At 46.8% G+C, this 21,794-nt stretch overlaps 1 protein-coding gene across 2 annotated transcripts in view; it reads left to right on the forward strand.

Moving 5' to 3' along the window:
* Positions 1–21,794, forward strand: part of LOC122940158 (RRP12-like protein) — a 54,521-nt gene that overhangs the window by 4,643 nt on the left and 28,084 nt on the right. Inside the window, exons 2-17 of one of the 2 annotated variants that reach the window (XM_044296565.1) lie at positions 5,965–6,188; positions 7,577–7,660; positions 7,782–7,858; positions 7,948–8,053; positions 9,154–9,270; positions 9,368–9,506; positions 10,229–10,356; positions 11,566–11,664; positions 11,781–11,872; positions 13,131–13,242; positions 13,380–13,480; positions 15,093–15,207; positions 15,301–15,443; positions 15,519–15,643; positions 19,645–19,709; positions 20,915–21,077. In XM_044296565.1, the coding sequence (XP_044152500.1) occupies positions 5,965–6,188; positions 7,577–7,660; positions 7,782–7,858; positions 7,948–8,053; positions 9,154–9,270; positions 9,368–9,506; positions 10,229–10,356; positions 11,566–11,664; positions 11,781–11,872; positions 13,131–13,242; positions 13,380–13,480; positions 15,093–15,207; positions 15,301–15,443; positions 15,519–15,643; positions 19,645–19,709; positions 20,915–21,077 (1,890 nt within the window). The remainder of the gene's footprint in view (positions 1–5,964; positions 6,189–7,576; positions 7,661–7,781; positions 7,859–7,947; positions 8,054–9,153; positions 9,271–9,367; positions 9,507–10,228; positions 10,357–11,565; positions 11,665–11,780; positions 11,873–13,130; positions 13,243–13,379; positions 13,481–15,092; positions 15,208–15,300; positions 15,444–15,518; positions 15,644–19,644; positions 19,710–20,914; positions 21,078–21,794) is intronic. The other variant, XM_044296566.1, reaches the window with a different exon arrangement.

The following is a 21,794-nucleotide window of genomic DNA, read 5'->3' on the forward strand; positions in this document are numbered from 1 at the left end:
TGACACCTTCATCGGTCATGTGGCCTAGGAGCAGCTCAGCCCCATAGAAGTGAATGGGGCTGAGCGCGATACCAAGCACAGCTGCTATACAATGTACGGCGCTGAGAGAAGGCCGCCGCGCTCACAGAAAAGCTGGTGCCTTCCTAACAGCTGATCGGCGGGGGTCCCTGGTGTCGCACCCCCACCGATCAGATACTGATGATCATCAGTAAAAGAAGATCTCAGAAAACCCTTTTAATGACCGAGGAGTGTTGGACTCGACAGTTCTTGGGGGGGTTATTTACGAACATCCTTAAGACAGTTTTTGGCCTAAAAAAAAGATGTAAGTTGCAATTTTTGAAAAGCCTGTGCAACGATATTTAATTTATGATGGGGCCTGATCCTTGTCATAAACTAGGCGGCTCCTCTGGCGGTGCACAAACTATCAATGAGAAGAAAAAAAGAGGTTGTGGCGCTCGCCAGACCTGTTTCACACGGGAAGCACGGATTGCGCTGGGAACCAAGCGCCGATTCCAAACTATGGCAACAAAGATTTGTGCAGGTATCCAGCTTCCATACAGTGACAGCCTTTATTCTTAAAATACAGTGGATTCACATCTACGCGTTTCGGATCGATTACTTCTGATCCTTCCTCATGACAAAAGTGAACAGTTGCACTGTGGTTAAGGCCTCATGCACACGTTGTTGTGTTCCGTTCCGTGATCCGTTTTTGTTTCCATGTGTCTTCCTTTATTTTTGGAGGATCACCAGACATGAAGGAAAGTTAAAAAAAAATCTAAGACAGGTTTGTTACGCAAATGGTAGGAAAAAAACGGACACGGATGACAATCTTGTGTGCCTCCGTGTTTTTTAGCGGTCCCATTGACTTGAATGGGTCCGCAAACCGTTTTCCGCGAAAATAATGGGATAGGTTATATTTTTAAAAACAGCACAACGGACACGGAATAAAACAACGGTCGTGTGCATGAGGCCTTAAGTAGACGCAGCTACTGATTGCCAGATGAGCACAATTAATCTAGAACACGCCCAACGTCCATTCAGAAATCCATTGTTATAATACAAGACCATATAAAATGTATAATACAAAATAGTGCAATTTATGTAGAAATATAATATTTAACATATATATAAAAAAAATCAATAGTGCAGAGTCAGAGCATGTCTGCGATTTTAACCCTTGCGGAGCCGAAGTACCCATAGAAAAAATCCAAAAGACTTCCCTATTCAAAAGCTTACGTCTATGGTCCCCCCCCAAACAGGGGGATTAACCCTTTCCAGACCTTGTACTTGAAGGCCTACTACGTGGCCCTGGTGTACCGCAGCATAGTGGAGGCTAACAGCTGAGACATGGTATATCTGATAGATGCCTCCGAATTCTTGTCTTCAAGCTGTTAGTTGTGCAACCAACAACCTGCAGACGACAAACAGAGCATGTGGTGCAATATACAACGTAGCTGCTATTGCAATTGATATAGTGTTTAGGCACAAAAGAGCGTTGCATGGAAAAAGAAAAGATGGAGGAACCGACTTGAATGTAGCTACAGCACGTACAAATGTGATGGCCACACTTGTATGTGCCCTTATAGTTCAAACAGGTGGATACATTGTGGGTTTTTTCCTCTCAGTGTATAAACTAAGACTGAATTTCTGAGCCAAAATGGGCGAGCGGCGCGCAATACACTTGATACCAAGTCGGGCGATACCGGTCCATTGTTCATCAAAAGTTAAAACTGCATATTTCTTGATATTCAGGACTATAACTTGTAACAAAAGATACGGTATTCTCCTTTTTGCTGTCAGTGCGTCTCCGCTTGCTTCTGATAGGTAAGTGCCTATCAGGAACAACAAGATCAGTTCTGGACTTTGATGCAACAAATTTCTGTGCCCGATCTATAGTCCATGATGGATAATCTCGAGGCAACCAATGCCATCTCTTTGTTAAAGGCTTGATCACCAGAGCAATTGCGTCTCGCTCTGATATTGTATGTCACATGTGGCAAAAGGTAGCAAAAAAAGTAGTGTTGCCAGCGATATCCTTGCCATATGTATTTGACGAAACAGTACTGGTAATGACCTCTCCCGTTAAAGTGAGGTCCTTTAAAAGGGAATGGCGGAAGCATCACCAAAAAAAGAGAATTTTAGATGGCATTTATTATCATTGAGGAAATCGCCAAAAAGTGGGACGGCTGCCACACAAACAGTAGGTCGTCGATGTAGCGACCGTACCACCTCAGGCAAGTCCCCCAAGGGTTATGAGCTGAAAATAAGTAGTGATGCTCCCACCATGCCATGTATATATTCGCCATAGATAGCGAGAATTTAGCCCCCATGGACACAACAGTCCGTTGTAAAAAGAAGCACTGATCGAACATAAAAAAAAAAAGTTATGTTTTAGCAGAAAAGAAACCACCTGGCAGATTAATTCCTGAAACTCCATAGAAAAATTGCCATATATTTTAAGAAACCATTGCAAAGAATCTAAAGCCAGATTATGAGGGATAACCGTGTAGAGTGATAAGACATCGGCAGTAACCCATAAACGCAAGTCTCCCTTAGGCCCCTTTCACATGGGCGAGATTTCCGCGCGGGTGCAATGCGTGAGGTGACCGCATTGCACCCGCACTGAATCCAGACCCATTCATTTCTATGGGGCTGTTCACATGAGCAGTGATTTTCACGCATCACTTGTGCGTTGCGTGAAAATCGCAGCAAGCTCTATTTTGTGTGTTTTTAAAGCAACGCAGGCCCCATAGAAGTGAATGGGGCTGCGTGAAAATCACAAGCAAGTGCGGATGCGGTGCGATTTTCACGCACGGTTGCTAGGAGACGATCGGGATGGAGACCTGATCATTATTATTTTCCCTTATAACATGGTTATAAGGGAAAATAATAGCATTCTGAATACAGAATGCTTAGTACAATAGCGCTGGAGGGGTTAAAAAAAAATTTAACTCTCCTCGCCACTTGCTCGCGCAGCCGGCATCTCTTCTGTCTTCTTTGCTGTGCACAGGAAAAGGACCTGTGGTGATGTCACTGCGATCATCACATGGTCCGTCACATGGTCCATCACCATGGTAAAAGATCATGTGATGAGGGAAAATAATATAAAACGCATTACAGTGTTTTGCACTCGCGCAGAAAAATTGCTCATTTTCCCGCGACGCAACCGCATCTTATCCAGGCCAAAAACATGACGCCTGTGTGAAAGAGGTCTTATGTATTTTAGGAAGTGAATGGAATATAGGAGTGATGGGATATTTCACTATAATATAATCCAACTGTTTTTGGTTTATAAAACCTTTCTCCCGGCCATGAGACAATAGAGACAGAAGCTCCTGCTGGTAAAGGGGGGGTGGGGTCGCGATGCAATTTCATATAAGTATTTTTATCCTCTAACATGGATACATTTTGTTATATATTGATCTATCACGACCACAGACCCGCCCCCCCCCCCCCCGCTTTATCAGCCTGTTTAATGACAACATCCTGCTAATTCTTCAGTTCCCTTATAGCCTTGCGCTAACAGTGTGTAAAATTATCACATATCTTATTCTTATTTTTATTAGATATATATACTCTGCGTCATGCAAGGCAAAAAGGTATTTTTCAATTAAATCCTAAAAGCGGTCCAAAGCAATAGATCTAGATTGTATAGAGTAGAAATCGGGATAGGAAGTTTGGAAATCATAAGAAAAATCCCTCATAGGACTTGAGTCCTGTATGGGACAACATTGTTGCATGTAGGATAAATCGGATAACTCTTCAAAAGATAAAGAGACAATATTTTGTGGAACTGAAGACGCATCGTGAGAAACCGGTGCAATGTCCTCAGTCATCACAAGCTATCAATGACCAGTATATTAAGTCGATCTTTGACCCGCATTGAGTCTGCAGAATGTTGGTGACTTTTATCCAAATATGCGCCTCCGCACTCGGCGATCCTTCACTGGTACAAGCACGAGTCACGACACTGCTCCGTTGCTGCAAGCGAGACGATGCGCAGCGTAATATTGAGGAGGAAGTAAAGCTCGCACAAACAGCTGGCCATCAGGGGTGCCGGGAGTCAGACCCCCACCAATCAGATATAGGTGACCTATCCTGAGGATAATCCATCAGTATTACTGGCTGCACGACCCCTTTAAGAGGTGCGTCCCGGTACTTTCCTCCATACAGTAGATCTAGTCCTGCTCTCGGCTGAGAAGTGCGCACAATTATATCTAGTGTAGCAAAGGCTCAGTGCGCTGAACAGCCTGGACTCCATTGTACCAGTGAGATTTGTACAGTTGCGAGTCCCGAAGCAGTGAATGGAGAGGACACGGCACATGCCCAGCCGCCCCTCCATTCACTGGTATGGGACTTCCGAAAATAGCCAGACACGCTCACTCGTCTGTTTTCCAAAATCCCATAGCAATAAATGGAGAAAGTGGCACATGCACAGTAGGGTTGCATCGGGTATCAAACTTTCAATACCCAATCAGTACTTTTGTACCCAGATCGATCCGATACCAGGATTTGCTATTTTCCAATACTAGGCTGTGCTACTGCGCAGCCTAGTATCTTTGAGAGAACATGGCACGTCCCGCCCTCAGCGCGCACCCTGATCTCCTGAGCCGGCACAGTGGAGTAGGAGGGAGTCCCTTCCCACTGTGACGCGACTGCCGCTGCCACCAATGAAAGGATTAAGGGGATGGTGGGAGAGGCCACCGATGCATATAATTAACCTCTTAATCAAATGTACGCGGTGGGTGCCGGCTCTATCACACAGCCGGCACCTGCCCTCAATGACAGGGCGCGGTGATAGACACGGTTCGGCAGATTGCCGTGCCCTGTCATTCGGGGCAGGTGCTGGTTGTGTGATAGAGCCGGCACCCACCGCGTACATTTGATTAAGAGGTTAATAACGGATCCGTTTGCATTATTCATAAAAAAATAATCTAAGTTAAAACGGATCCGTCTTGACATATTGAAAGTCAATGGGGGACGGATCCGTTTTCAATTGCACCATATTGTGTCAGTGAAAAACGGATCCGTCCCCATTGACTTGCATTGTAAGTCTAGACGGATCCGTTTGGCTCTGCTTAGTCAGACGGTCACGAAAACGCTGCAATCTGTCTTAAAAAACGCAACGGAGACCAAACGCAGTCAATTTGATGCATTCTGAATGGATCCTTATCCGTTCAGAATGCATTGGGGCTGAACTGATCCGTTTTGGGACGCTTGTGAGAGCCCTGAAACGGATCTCGCAAGCGGACCAAGAAACGCCAGTGTGAAAGTAGCCTAAGGGGGGAAATAGTTATTAAATGAAACGAAAAAAAAAAGGAAAAAACAAAGCAAAATATTTAAAGTTTGAATCGCCCCCTTTCCCAATTTGACATATAAAATATATAAATAAATAAATTAACATATTGGGTATCGCTGCGTCCGAAAAAGTCTGAACTATTAAAATATTAAATATATCTCCTATGCGGTGAACACAGAAATAGAAAAAAATAAATTAATCACAATTTGCCTTCCCCCCCCCCCCCCCCCCCCCAAAAAAAAAAATATAGGATAGGACTGTTCTATTATGGGCCGGACGTTCCATGAAATGCACGCAGCCTTTTTGGTGTTTTATTTTTTTCGCGTGGTATCGAGTATCGCAGTACTTTTTTATGGTATGAAAATTGAATCAAAATTTTGGTATGGTGACAACCCTAATGCCCAATGTCCTCTCCCACTTTGGGACCCTTTTCTGGAGACAGGCGCAGGTTTCAGAGGCAGGACCATGTTTAGTTTTTCGATGCATTGGAGCAATGACGTTGCTTGTGAAGCCGTGCATTGCCCCCTCTAAATGTTCCAGCGCAGACTGTCCTGTTTTCAGCTCGCACAGTTTTAGGTTTGGGACGCGCGCATTTTTAAGCATGTGAAATCATCCGTCCATCTGTGTAGTCCTGACCTTGTTCTGATTTGCCGCCCTCCTTCCAGGTAAAAGTGACCTGACGGTAGACGCGCTCAAGCTCCACAATGATCTCCAGTCCGGGACGTTCTCCATACAGAAGAAACCTGATGAAGACATGGAGGAGGACGCCGAAATGGGTGTGACAGAAAAGTCAGGTGCCACCTTCCTGAGTGGCTTGTCCGACTGCACCAATGTTACTTTTGGCAAAGTGCAGAGGTACTGGGAGTCCAACTCGGCGGCTCATAAAGAGGTAGGAACGTCCTAGATGAGCTCTTTGTGGCCCACTAGCGGTTTCGTGCTGTATAAAAAGCCCTGCTCTGATTTTACTACACATGCGATAGGCCCTGAATGGAGAGATGCCTTGCTGACTCTCTCCATCAGGACAACCTTCTCCGTATGCATTTATAGGCCATATCCTGCTGTGGATCACTCTTTATCAGTGGCCTACACTTCTCACAGCTGAGGGTCTTCTACAGTAGTGTGAACAATCCTTTTGATTTAGGCCACGTGCACACAGATGTATCAGTTTTGCAGTCCACAAACCACGTATCCACAAATTTACGGATTTCAGCCACGTGCATGCTGCAATTTTCTCACTCCCTTCACTTGAAGTGGCTGTTCTTGTCTGCAAAATGGAACGGCAACTGCATGTGGACAGCACACAGATGACATCAATGTGCTGTCCGTATTTTTAGTGGCCCCATAGAAATGACTGGGTCTGTGCTCAAAAAATGCAGACCCAAAATACGGTTGTGTGCATGTGGCCTTATACGTACCAACAGCACAACCCTGACTCCTGTCCTGATAGTTTGTTGCAGTGTGTACGTCCTGAATGAATCTCAATGTAGGACAGTCTCTGCCTGGGTTATCCACGTTATGTCCAGTGAAAGGAATAACCTACGGACATCTCAGCACTGCTTTTTTTTTTTTTTTATGTTTATTTGCATCCTTAATGTGAAATTAAGCATTTGTCCCCATTTTGCTTCTTCAGAGTGTGTGTAAGTCCTTCAGCTAGCCGGCAGTGCTGCTGAATCTGGCAGACATCAGTGCTGTTTGACAAAACAGAGTGGGGGGGGGGGGGGAAGCAGAGAGCTGTCAATGTTAGAGATAGGTGCAGTACACAGCAGATCAGACTGTGAAGACAAGGCCGAGGATACAAGGAAAGCAAATCACACAGAATGTAAACGTGGAGGAAAGCACACACAAGGCAGTTTCAGGGAGAAGGCAGCAGCATCCTGGACACACAGATCTAGCATGTATTACTGGGAGGGACACAAAGTTTGAAACTTGAAGCAGGGTGCAAAAATGAATATTAGGGTGCCTGGAAATGAACAGCATGCCAAAATGTCTCAGTATTAAGTACTCAGATTACAAGAAAGTACCCCTGATGCTATGAGCATGCACTGTGCTGCCTGTTAAGATGGACACTGGTCAAGCACCACGTAGACATGTTGTGTGCCCCCTCGGGTGCATGTACTAAAGGTTGAAATTGCTAGCCCTTACAGCATCTAACTTGCATGCATAGTAATGTTTTCTCAGTCACTGCAGCGTGTCGATGGTACAGTGATAATGGCTGCGTCTGCGCCATGCGATGGTGGGTGACACTTTCCACTAACGTCTGATTTTTCCCTGCCTCAGATCTGCGCTGTGCTGGCAGCTGTGACTGAAGTGATCCGCTCCCAGGGAGGAAACGAGACAGAGACAGAATACTTTGCAGCCCTGGTGAGTCTTTTTCTCTTGCATCCATGAGGGGCGGGGGTCAGCTGTGTAACGTCTGGGTAATGTTGCAATGTGTCGGTGTGATGCAGAGGTGGTTCTGATCTGCTGTGTGTTTTGCTCATAGATGACCACCCTGGAAGCAGTCGAGTCCTCAGAGTCTTTGGCTGCCGTTGCCTATCTGCTCAATCTGGTTATGAAGAGGTCCGTGGGGTTATCCTTAAATCTTTGCGACACTATAATCCATTGCACCTCATCAATATTTTGTGCCTTGACGATATGTTGTCTATCAGGCTTCCAGGTCCGGTGCTGATCAAGAAGTTTTCCGACACATCCAAAGCTTTTATGGACATCTTGGCGTCCCAAACCAACACTGCCAGTGTCTCTGCTGTTAGATGGGTAAGTAGTAATATATACCAGATTCCGCACTGGTTTTCCCTGCACAGTGTTGCTTCTGGCCATTCAATTGAATAGTACCACTGTGCAGGGACCAACGATTGAGCGGACCCAGTGCTAAATCGGTGCGGCAGGCCTTTCCCAGGATTGCTGGGGGGTCCCAGCGGTTTGACAACTCCCACCGATCTTAATGATGGTAGTTCTATATCTGCTTCTAACGCTGGGTTCAGACCTGAGCGTTCTGAAACGAGCGCTCTGTATGCGCGATTGTACGGGCGTTTACAATCGCGCATACAGAGACTGGCGTTCACAAATTGTCGCGCGTTCCCGAATTTCTATGTGCGGGAACGCGCGACAAACGCCCAAAAAAAAGCTCAATCACTTGTTTAATCGTCGGGCGTTTTACAGCGCGATCGTACGCGCTGTAAAACGCCCAGGTGAGAACCATTCCCATAGGGAATCATTGGTTCTTGCCTGTTGTGCGTTTTACAGCGCGTAGGAACGCGCTGTAAAACGCTCAGGTGTGAACCCAGCCTAAGGGTAAGGACAGATGCAGTGACTATTTTCCACTGCAGATTTGCAGGCTTGGCAGCAGGTATTTTTTTTTTTAACCCCTCCAGCGCTATTGTACTATGTATTCTGTATTCAGAATGCTATTATTTTCCCTTATAACCATGTTATAAGGAAAAATAATAAAGATCGGGTCCCCATCTCGATCGTCACCTAGCAACCGTGCATGAAAATTGCACCGCATCCGCACTTGCTTGCGGATGCTTGCGATTTTCACGCAGCCCCATTCACTTCTATGGGGCCTGCGTTGCGTTAAAAACACACAAAATAGAGCATGCTGCGATTTTCACGCAACGCACAAGTGATGCATGAAAATCACCGCTCATGTGAACAGCCCCATAGAAATGAATGGGTCTTGATTCGGTGCGGATGCAATGCGTTCAACTCACGCATTGCACCCGCGCGGAAAACTCGCCCGTGTGAAAGGGGCCAAATACTCTGCTTTTGTGGCAGATGTGACACTGACGCCAAAGTATAATTTTACCGTTTCTGTTTGCAGCATAGGACTGACATGTTACATTTCTTGGTTGCAGATCATCTCTTGCCTGGCTGTATTGCTACGCAAGCAGGACCTCTCTGTGTGGAGTTACCCGTCCACTCTGCAGGTGTACCATGGGTTATTGAGCTTCACTGTCCATACAAAACCAAAGGTAAGATGATGCATAGGGTGACCGTGCTCTGTGACGCCAAAACAGGGGACAAGAATGTGTGTGGTTTACTAAGTTGTGTCTTTTGTGGATTTACTAGATTCGCAAGGCTGCCCAACTTGGTGTATGCTCCATCTTAAAGGGCAGCGAGTTCATGTTTTCCGATTCGGCCCCCGCTCACCACCCAGCCGCATCATCCACAGCTAAATTTTGTATCCAGGAAATTGAGAAGTCTGGAGGTAAGTGATCTGGAGAATGAGGGTTATGATTCCTAACTTTATCACAGGCGATAATGCAAAATAGGAACTGGGCGCAGCTGACGCCTGTCGTACATGACTCTCAGCTTTACTCATCTTTGAAACTCATTTAAAGGGGTTATCCAGGAATGGATGATGATGACCTATCCTCAGGATGGGTCACTATTATCACATCAGCAAAGGTCCGAATCCTGACAGCTCTCCAAGCACAGCGCTATACGTTGTGTAGTGGCTTTGCTTGGTATTGCAGCTCAGCCCCATTCACTTCAATGGGGCTGAGCTGCAACTAGTTAATGTGACCGATGTACAATGACGTCACATGGCCTAGGAAAAGGCTTCTAACACCTGATTGGTGGAGGACCCCTGCGCCAATCTGATATCGATGACCTATCCTGAGGGATAGGTCATCAGTATTTAATTATTGGATAACCACACTAAGGGTTGCCCGCAGACATTGCCGCTGAGCCATGGTGTGCTGCGAAAAGCTGTATAATTACATGGCAATTAGATTTAATGTACTGTAAAGAAGACGGTAAGGACGACATACTGGGACCTGGCATGCAGTTGGAAAGGACATTGGTACGCATTTTGAGAGGAGGGCAGCTGCTCCTGATCAGACGCCCTGGCTGCACTTTACGGCTCATCATCTCGCATTATAGAAGTTGCTGTGATAAACTTCAGCCTTAAATTTTCATTGTCTTCAGGCAGCAAAGAAGCCACCACCACCCTGCACATGCTGACCCTGCTGAAGGACGTGCTGCCGTGTTTCCCTGTCAGTTTAGTGAAGTCTTGTTGCGAGACCCTGCTGAAAGTCATGACCCTGAGTCACGTGGTGAGTCTCCTCCAGTTAAGCCTAGCCTATGACAATGGGTTCCCCCGGAGTCTTTCCGCAGGTGCCCACCCTTCTACTTGCGCACACAAAATAAGTTTCACAATACCCCAGCGCCGGACCCAGTGATGTGCAGTCTCCTTGCATGTTAGGGGGAAAACATTAACCCTTTCAGCCGTTTTCGGTTTTCACTCCCTGCCTTTCCAAGGCCATTTTTTTTATTTTTATTTTTCCGTTCACTTAGCCGTATGAGAGCTTGTTTTTTGCGGGACAAGTTGCACTTTGTAATGCCGTTATTTAATATTGCATATAGTGGGGAGCTGGAAAAAAATTCCAAATAGGGTGAAATTGGAGGGAAAAAAATGCAATTCCGCAACAGTCTTAACGGTTTGGTTTTTACGACGTTCCCTATACTGTAAATCCGACCTGTTAGGTCTCGTTCACACTTCAGTGTTTAGTCAGTGATTTCCATCAGTGATTTGTGAGCCAAAACCAGGTGCAACTCTAAACACAGAAAAGGAGCAGATCTTTCCCTTCTACCTCATGTCTGTGGAGGCTCCACTTCTGGTTTTGGCTCACAAATCACTGATGGAAATCACTGACCAAACACTAAAGTGTGAACGAGGCCTTACTTTCATTCTCTGGCTCAGTCTAATTACGACGATAACGCATATTTATAGTTTTCCTTGTGTTTTAATACTGAAAAAAAATAAAAACCTTGAAAAAAATTGGGGCTCATTTTTTGAGGGGCAATCTGTACTTTTTATTCATACCATTTTAGGGTGTGTACGACTTTCTGATAATTTTTTTTTTTTTTTGGGAGGTGAAGTGACCAATCTATCCATTTTGACATATTTTTTTGGGATAAATATTTTTATATTTTAATAGTATGTGCGTTTTAGCAGGCGGCGATGCCCGTGATATGTATTATTATTTTTATTGTTTACATAATTTTATTTACATTTTGGGGAATGGGGGGGTGATTTTAATTTTGAAACTGGGGAGACCTGGAAGTAACACATCAAATCCCTATTTACATTGTGTCCCTGTCAACGGCGTCCGGATGATATGAAGGGCCCGGGAATGTTCTTCTGTGGGAAGAATGAATGCTGACTGCTTGTGGGAGCCATTGTGTCTGCGTATTGCGGTATACAGTGTGGAGTATCCACACATTACTATAATATATGGTCTTTTATTTTCTCCATTTTGCAGTTCATCACCGCCTGTGCAATGCAAGCTTTCCATGCCCTCTTCAGCTCCAAGCCCAGCACCCAAGCACTGACTGCAGAGCTCAATGCCCAGATCATCACGGTCAGTATATTCAGTGCTCGCTCATCTCGTGTAACGCGTGCAGTTGTACAGAAGCTAATGGTGTGTGCTTATTATTATACAGCCTGATCTATAGGTTCATTTTACTTTTCTGACAGGCTCTGTATGACTACCTGCCCAATGAGAACGACTTGCAGCCCTTGCTTGCATGGCTGGCGGTAATGGAGCAAGCTCACGTAAACTTGTCTCGGTAAGGGGGCTAATTATGTATGCGGGATAGTCCCATAGATACCGATGGAAGACTAACATTAGGAAAAGCCATTAACTCCTTCCTGACATCCCCCGTTCATGTGCGCCGGATGTCTGATCTTTAAAGATGGCTCCCAGGGCAGAAAAAAATCCTAATTTATTCTCGTAGTTGTGTTGCTATCTAGTTAAATGTCACGTTCTGTAGTTTGGTGTTTCACCACTAGATGGCAGATACCACGTGCTGTTAATACACAGCAGTGGTGACCACGAGTCACATTTTGAATGATTCATCCCTCTTTGACAAAGGCAAACAGCATTTTATTTTTAGGGAGCAAATGGTTAAAATACTTGACACTGACTCAGTTACACACTTTAAAGGGTTTCTACCACTTAGGCGTCACATATTTGGCTGTCAGACACTAGCGATCCGCTAGTGTCTGCTCTGGCCAACCATTCTAATACAATTGCTTTTGGGACGGTGGTTTGGCTAAAAAAACTACTTTTATTAATATGCTAATGAGCCTCTAGGTGCTATGGGGGCGTCATTAGCACCTAGAGGCTCCGTCTACCTTTAGAAACTGCCGCCCCCAGCGCGTCCCTCCAGCCCGCCCATCTCCTCCTGAATGCGATCCTCGTATGTATTCTGCGCATGCGCAGTAAATGTCTGACAGCTTCCCTGCTCAGACATCTCCACTGCGCCTGTCCTCGGAGCACTATGGCGTCATCGCGCAGGCGCAGTGGAGATGTCTGAGCAAGGAAGCGATCAGACATTCACTGCGCATGCTCAGAATACATACGAGGATCGCATTCAGGAGGAGATGGGCGGGCTGGAGGGACGCGCTCGGCGGCGGCAGTTTCTGAAGGTAGACGGAGCCTCTAGGTGCTAATGACGCCCCCATAGCACCTAGAGGCTCATTAGCATATTAATAAAAGTAGTTTTTTTAGCCAAACCACCGCCCCAAAAGCAATTATATTAGGATGGTTGGCCAGAGCAGACACTAGCGGATCGCTAGTGTCTGACAGCCAAATATGTGACACCTAAGTGGTAGAAACCCTTTAAGACAACCACATGTGCCAAAATTTGCAGAAAGACTGTAGATCTTGGGGTACGGCGACACATGTAGCGACCTGGTCCGCACAGTAGCGGCGATCCCACAGGAATGAGGCCAGTCACAAGAAATGCAAAAAAAAGTGAGGTTGGACTGATGGATGTAGCATTTGAGCAATGTCTGCTGTGCTAATGTCTCATTTGTTTGCAGATTGCAGAGTGACTTGTGTTTTGGTCACCTTTCTCGTCTTTTCTCTACGTCCATGAATTGCCTCCTGTCCCCCCACAAGCAGGTCGTGTCAGCAGCTGCTGGCACATTGAAGGTATGTGCTCCGTCATAGTTTTGGGTTAATAACGCAAGCGGGTTCATGAGGAAGATTGTTTAACCGTTTGACTGCTGGTCAATAATGGTTCTGCCGTTTGCCTTTCATGAACTCTTCTGTGTTTGCCCTTTCCCCAGTCTCTTCTTACAGAATGTGTTGCGCCCCACATTGCAGAGATCGGAACGGTGTCTTCCTCTTCAGTAGCCGGACCTGCTGGGCACATCTATAAAATGTTTAAGTGAGTCCCCCAGCCCCATATAAGCCTGTTCTTCGTCTTTTTCACATCTGACTGTATATCGCTCCCTCTGCTCTTAGAGTGAGTTCACACATGAGGCAGGTTTGTTTGCTGAAGGTTCTGCAAATGACAGTTCAGCACATATTAATGGGGACCCATCGGGAAGAAAAAAAAGCTTGGAATATTTGCCATGGTTTTCGGTGGAAGTTTCACCTGTAAAAACTGCATTAATATAATGCAATATCTAATCGGAGGGCTCTAACTCCTGTTTGAAGAGGGTAACGGTGCTCTGGTGAGCGCTGGGGTCTGCTCACAGCATGGTAAGCACAGCGCCGTACATTGGACAGTGGCTGTGCTTAGTATTGCAGCCCAGTTCTATTTACTTGAATGGGACTGAGCTGCACCTAGGCCATGTGACCAATGAATGTGACGTCACCAGCCTGGTGAGCAACGTGGGCGATTGAATCGGGTGAGCGGCGGGGGGGCTTGTCATCTATTGATGAGATATAAGGATAAGTCATCAGTATCCTGCTCCCCTGAATATGCCTTCACTGCAGCTATACACCCATGTCAGTGAAATGTTCTGAATGTGAACAAGAACCGCTGTCCTTTACTGACAGCAAGCAGAGATGTTCAGGACTTCCAATGTTCTTAAAGGGGTGGTACAAGATTGGGAAAAACATGGCGTTTTTTTCCCTTCATAAACGGAACCGCAGCTGCAGGCTGTTTGTAGTATTGCAACTGAGACCTGTTTTCTTTAATGGGGTTGTCCGGGTTCAGAGCTGAATCCAGACGCAGCCCCTCTGTTATAAGCATCGTTGCATTTCACGCTCCGATGCTCTCTCTTGCCCTGCTAGGCGGAGGCTTCTGCCTAGCATTGTTCCTGGTGACATCACCGGCACTAATGGGTGGTCTTTAGTGCTTCCCTAGCGTGTTGCTGGTGGCTAGCCCACCCATTAGTGCCGGTGATGTCTTCTCCCTCACTGCTGCGGAAACCTCCACCTAGCATTCCCATGGTGAGACCCGGTACGTCACAGGATCTGCTGAAAAAGCCCCTGCGGACAGGGCAAGGAAGAGCACTCAGAGGGGCTGCCTGGGTGAAGGAGATATGTCCGGGTGAGGAGCTGATTCTGGTAGAAAGCAGCCATGTTTTTGGTACATTATTTCTTATTATACACCCCTCAGAGCCAACTGAACCTCATTTTAAAGACAAAGCAGGGACTTGGTTTCTATGTGAGTAGCTTGCTTCTTTAAAATGAGGATTTGCGGTGTGTAATATGCTGCCAGACACCATCTCCTTCCCCACAGTGTCAGTAATAGTCCACCTCCCCCATCCAATGGTCAACCAAAATTTCCATTTAATGTAAGCACAAATCGTCAGCCAAAGCCTTCCCATTGCATAGCCAGAAGCCCCCTCCGTTTTTGCTACAATGCCTCCCCTCCTATTGCACACAGCCGCAAGAAGTAACCTTCCCTGTGCTGCCTTCTCTATAAATATATAGTACAAGCCGTATACATTTCAAGATGGTCGCTACGTATAACGGGAGCCGCCGCTGTGACATGTGCTCTCTGAGATATGGAGTAGATCACTGGTTATCTGTGTGTATCTTTTCAGGTTTGTGGAAGAAGGCCTCTCGTACAAATTTCATGCCTCCTGGGCCTTCGTCCTCCAGGTCATGCAGACCTTTTTTGAGGTTGCTGGGAAGTTTTGCCACCCAATTATGAAGAAGGTAATCAGCGGTATCCAGTGACACGATGAGATGGCGATGCAGTAACATCTTCTCCCATGTGCTCGGTGACCATCTGACCATTGTCCATTGCAGTGTTTGCAGACGCTCGCTGACCTGCGGATATCTGCTCATTTCCCTCATACCGGAGAGCTGGATCGTGCGGTGGGAGCGGCCGTGGAGAGCATGGGACCCGAGGTGGTCCTGAGAGCCATCCCGCTGCAAATTGATGGCACCGAGTAAGCGTCTTCTTATGGTCTTGGGAGGGTTAACAGCAGAAATGAACTCCTGTGTATAAAGATCTGTTCTTTCAGCAGGGACAACTCCGACTTCCCGCGCAGCTGGCTGGTGCCCGTGATCCGGGACTACGTGAAGAACACGGAGCTGGATTTCTTCGCAAGATATTTCCTGCCCCTGGCTGAAAAACTAAAGAAACGAGGTGCTTCAGAAATGTCTTGATCTTGGTGCATGTTGAAAACTTGAACATTTTAAAATGTAATCATTGAATAATGGAAAATTTAGCAACTTTGGGGGGAATTTATGAAGCTCTGGACTCCAGAATTCTTTCTTTAAGAAGTGTTCAAAATAGGGCTTTGTGAAGTTTGGGGGGTTTATTTGTGCAGCGATGTTGGGGCATTTTTCTGCCTCTTGCTCCAGTTGGGAAAGTGAGGGGGGGAAAGTGAGGGGGTCCAGGTGACTTAAAAAGTTGTGGATGATAAATCTGGCTTCAAAGGGTCACATAAAGTGTCACAAAGTAAAGGAGTGTTGTAAGATCTGAAGACAGAAATGTTACACTTACAGATGCAACATACATTTGGTGCAAAGTACAGTAATGGAGACTCAAGCAAAACGCGCCTAAAAAAAATCCCCCTCATGATAAAGCTCCCTCCGTGGGTTTTAAAGGGGTTCTCTGAGTGTTAAATACCAATGATCTATCCCCCAGGATAGGTGATCAGTATTTGAATGGTGGGGGCCCAACTCCCGAAACTGGTGAGCTCTACTGCTTCTTCCTAAGCCGGTGTTGTCATGTTCACCGGTCACATGGCCTAGGCTCAACTGAGTCCCATTCAAGCGACTGGGCTGCAATACCAAGCACAGCCACTATACCATGTATGGCGCTGTGCTTGGTGCGCTGCAAGAAGGCCGTGGCGCTCACCTGAACACCACAGACTCTTTAAACAGGTGTCGGACCTCCACCGGTCACATACTGATGACCTATCCTGAAAATTATTAGTGTTAAACATTTGGACAACCCGTTTAATTTAGTCTCTACTTAAAGGGGTTGTCCCACTTTGCTTTTTTAATCTTACCAGCAGTAGATGTCCTGATAACTTCCTGGTTCGGCTCCTGTAGTTGAGTGAAGGCCGGCCACGCCTCCTCATGACTCACCCTGAGAGCTCAGTCCTTGCGTGCTCGTTCATGTGGATGAGTCATCCACATGGAGCCGTATGTGAGGTCCCGCCCCCCCCCCCCCCAGTATAATATACATTTAGTGCGCCCCCCCAGTATAATATACATTGAGTGCGCCCCCCCAGTATAATATACATTGAGTGCGCCCCCCCAGTATAATATACATTGAGTGCGCTCCCCCCAGTATAATATACATTGAGTGCGGCCACCCCCCCCCCCCAGTATAATATACATTGAGTGCGCCCCTCCCCCCCAGTATAATATACATTGAGTGCGGCCACCCCCCCCCCCCCCAGTATAATATACATTGAGTGCGCCCCTCCCCCCAGTATAATATACATTGAGTGCGGCCACCCCCCCCAGTATAATATACATTTAGTGCGGCCACCCCCCTCCCCAGTATAATATACATTGAGTGCGGCCCCCTCCCAGTATAATAAACATTGGTGGCGCAGTGGGAAGTGCCAATGAGGGTTAAAAAAATAAATAAAAAATTAACTCACCTCCACCTATTGATCGCGCAGCTGCCGGTCTCCTGTTCTTGCTTCAGGACCTGTGGTGACGTCACTGAGCTAATCACATGGTCCATTACCATGGTGATGGATCATATGATGTACCATGTGATGACCACAGTGATGTCACCAAAGGTCCTTTCACAGGTCCTAAAGAAAGAACAGGAGACCGGCATCTACGCGATCAATTGGAGGAGGTGAGTTAATTTTTTATTTATTTTTTTAACCCTCATTGGCACTTCCCACTGCGCCACCAATGTTTAGTATACTGGGAGGGGGCCGCACTCAATGTATATTATACTGGGGGGGGGGGGGGGGTGGCCGCACTCAATGTATATTATACTGGGGGGGGGGGGGGGGTGGCCGGCCGCACTCAATGTATATTATACTGGGGGGGGGGGGTGGCCGCACTCAATGTATATTATACTGGGGGGGGGGGGGTGGCCGCACTCAATGTATATTATACTGGGGGGGGGGGGGGGTGGCCGCACTCAATGTATATTATACTGGGGGGGGGGGGGCGGCCGCACTCAATGTATATTATACTGGGGGGGGGCGGCCGCACTCAATGTATATTATACTGGGGGGGGGGGGGGCGGCCGCACTCAATGTATATTATACTGGGGGGGGGGGTGGCCGCACTCAATGTATATTATACTGGGGGGGGGGGGGGGCGCACTGCGCCACCAATGTTAATACAAATGCAGGAGGTGGGTGCCGGAGTGAAATAGCCGGCACCCGACCTCTATGATAGGGGGCTGCGATCAGCGGCAGTTAACCCCTAAGGTCCCGCTCCCTGTCATAGAGGTCGGGTGCCGGCTATTTGATTCCGGCACCCGCCTGCTGTATTTGCGCATGCGCGGGCGTGCGCGTACTTGTAAGAATGGAGAGGCGGCCCGAGTACTTGTTCAGCTGTTGTGCGCAGGCGCGGCACAGCGATGCGGCCGGACGAAAGAGGCCGTATCCATGGGATACAGAAAACAACAAAGGAATCGCTTTACATGATTTTTTGAATGAAAGGTAGCTTTTGGATAATAACATGGATAGGAAGATATGTTGTGTGGGGGTAAATAGATTAGATAAAACCTGTTTTATGAAGTGGGACAACCCCTTTAAGTTCTGTGCTTGCTCTCAGTGATTGGTAACATTCTCGTTCATAGGCATAGGCTAGATTCTAGAACCAATATGTCTTACGTTGAGCATTTGCTACAATTGTATCCAGTCTAGACAATTATTTGTAAACTAAAGGGCTGCTACTTTCTACCTGCACTGATATATTGTAGCAAGGAAAGAGAAGGCCGTGTGTGTCTTCAGCTCAATGGATACAATTGTAGAAAATCTCAACTTTGAGCAGTGTTGGGTCAGGGTTAGTGTTCAGCCTTTGGATGAAAGAAGAATGTTCTTTTCTGTTGACAGCAAGCCGAGATCTTAGAAATGGCAAGAAATAGAAAAGCTTTGTTTATTTTCGATGATGTAGAAAACACCCCACGTGTTGGATTTCTTAGTATAGAGATGGTTGCAGGTCCCATACTACATGCCTAAAAGGGGTTGTCCAACAGTTTGTGAGTGAATAGTCTTATAAAAGAAAGGAAAAAGCTTAAAGGGGTATTCCAGTAGTTAAGTTATCCTCTATCCACAGGTCAAGGGATAACAGATTGGTGTAGCTCCTACCACTGGGACCACCACCAGTCATGAGAATGGGTACCCTTAGCGGGCTCTGAGGGGAATGGGGCCCCTGTTCGCTTGATCAGTGGGGATCCCAGCTGTTGGAGCTCCACCGATCTAATAATTATCCGGGATAACTTTTAACGATACAAATATAGGCTATAGGCAGAATCTGAGCTGCACCTGAGTGGTTAATTGCTGCAGATCACAGCGCTCTGTCATAGACGTTGGGTGCCGGCGGCAGAATCAGACGGCACCCAGCTTCTATGACAGAGCGCTGCGATCCTCGGCAATTAACCCCTCAGGTGCAGCTCAGATTGTGCCTATATTTGTATTGTCTCCTGTATTTGTGTTAAACGTTTGTTATCTTCATTGGTGGCGCAGTGGCCACAGCCCCTCCCCTCCTCCGCCCCTCTCTCGTCATTGGTAGCAGCGGCACACGGGGGAGGGTGAGAGACTGCTGAGGAAAACATGGCGTGCGCTGAGAGCAGCGGGCTCCATGTTCTCTGATACTAGGCTGCGCAGAAAAAGGCAAATCCTGGTATCAAATCGATCCGGGTACAAAAGTATCGATTGGGTATCGATAATTTGATACCCGGTGCACCCCTAGTCCAGTCGGACAATCCCTTTAAATTAAGGGGATCTAGCAGTTTGTGGAGCTCTTGTTTCATTAGTTGTAATGAGAAATCGGCAGAAATGATCCTCTGTGTTAATGTGGGACAGAGTATATACTATATCTGTATGTGACATTTTTGCTCTTAAAATGAATTTTGATGGTATATATTCCTTAGGAATTAATAAGGACCTGGTGTGACTAGCTCTAATGTGTATCTGCCCTGTTAACTCTTCATAGCCAGTGAACTTGCTGAGGCTGGGAGAAACCTCGAGGCCAAGATCTATGAGACACTACAGTGGCAAGTAAGTATGTGGATGCGCTGTGTACAACATGGCTGAAAATATAGAAGCCAGTGATTGCAGACTGAGAAGCCAGTGGGTATCTGATCAAGGTTATTGGATCGGGTCCCATTTGTGATTCCTTTTAAAGGGGTTGTTCACCCCTGGGGACCTTTTCTGCAGACCCCCCATGTGGGAATCATACTTGCCTGATTCCTCTGCTGGATTCCAGCTCCTTTCCATGTCACTACTGCGGATAGTCATTGGGTGCAGCCGCTGCATGACCCATGTCAACCTGGATGTTGACGCATGGAGGTCTGACACCTGCGGCGCCCAAGGAGGATTGATGGAGTCAGAACCTAGTGGTGGAACCAGTTAAAGGGGTTGTCCAAGTTATATTTATTGATGACCTATCCTCAGGATAGGTCATCAATATCAAATCTGCGGGGTCCGACACCCAGCACCCCCTCCGATCAGCTGTTTGAAGAGAAGGCGTGCGCGGTGTCAGCGCTGCCTCCTCTTTACTGTTTACCTTCTAGCCGTTGCATCTGCAGTGGTGAGCAGGTGTAATTACACCCAAGCCTTCCTAATGAAATGGCTTTGGTGTAATTATACCTGCTCACCACTGCAGATGCAACGGCTAGAAGGTAAACAGTGAAGAGGAGGCAGCGCTGACACCGCGCACGCCTTCTCTTCAAACAGCTGATCGGAGGGGGTGCCGGGTGTCGGACCCCCGCCGATCTGATATTGATGACCTATCCTGAGGATAGGTCATCAATTAATATAACTTGGACAACCCCTTTAAGTATGATTCCAACTGTCTCAATCATGCTGGGAGGGGGTGTGCAGAAAAGGTCTCCAGGGGGTGATCCACCGCTTTAAGGTGGATGTTATGGGATTGCTGCATGTGGCAGTGAATTCCCTTATAGGATAACTAAACGTGATCCTAGTCTAATCTGGTCTCATGGCTGCTTGTGTGGTAGGGATTTTCCAGCTTCACGCTAGTGATGGTCTATCATCGGGATAGTTCCTTAATATCAGATTGTGGGGGTCCAGCTCTCAGCACCCTCACGATCAGCTGTTTAAAGAGACCACAGCACCTGAGCAATCGTGGCAGCTTCTTCACTTCGGCATAGTGGCAGTGGTGCAGGGTACTTTCAGATTTGTCTCATTTAAGGGAATGGGACCCCAAACGATCTGATCCTTGAATTGCCCTGACTGTTTTCCAGATCTGGACAATGTTACCGGGGTTCTGCATCAGGCCCACAGATGTTGCTGCCTGCTTCAAGAACATTGCAAAGACTTTGGGAATGATCATCTTAGACCAGCCAGACCGCCGTCTCACCGCCTGTCAAGCTCTGCGCACCTTAATTAGCAAAGGATGCGAAGCAGGTACCAGAAGACTGACGCATATGTGTGATGTCTGTCTGTCCCAGATCGTCGCTTGTTCATGTAGCATCTCTGATGTGTTCGTAAAGAACTGTCACCTCTCCTGACATGCCTGTCTTGGCAACTACATGCAACCCCCCTGTAACAATTCTGGAGCTGTTGTGTGTTTCGTCATTCCTCTATTATCCCTACTAGAAGTTTATGAATGAATTGCCAGTGGTCTGCAATAAAGGCCTATTGGGGTGTTACCAGTTGGGGGGGGGGGGGGGTGTCCCTACACAGTATGACACTGGCAGCACTGATTGGATAGTGCCGGACTGTGCAGGGACACCCCCCCAATTTGTAACGGGTAATTCATTACGTCTAGCAGGAACAACAGAGGAACGAAACAACTTGGTCATAAAAATAGATGCTCCAGAATTGTTATTGCATGGAGAATGCAAATAGTTACTAAGGCCTCTTGCACACTAACGTGTTTTATTTTCCGTGTCCGTACTGTTTTTTGTTTTTTTTGCGGTCTGTATGCGGAACCATTCATTTCAATGGTTCCGCAAAAAAAGTGAAAGGTACTCTGTGTGCATTCCGTTTCCGTATATCCGTTTCGCTAAAAGATAGAACGTGTCCTATTATTGTCTGCATTACGGACAAGGATAGTACTGTTCTATTAGGGGCCATATGTTCTGTTGCACAAAATACGGAATGCACACGGACGTCATCCGT

This window comes from Bufo gargarizans, chromosome 6 (assembly GCF_014858855.1).
Source record: "Bufo gargarizans isolate SCDJY-AF-19 chromosome 6, ASM1485885v1, whole genome shotgun sequence".
NCBI classification, from domain to species: Eukaryota; Metazoa; Chordata; class Amphibia; order Anura; family Bufonidae; genus Bufo; species Bufo gargarizans.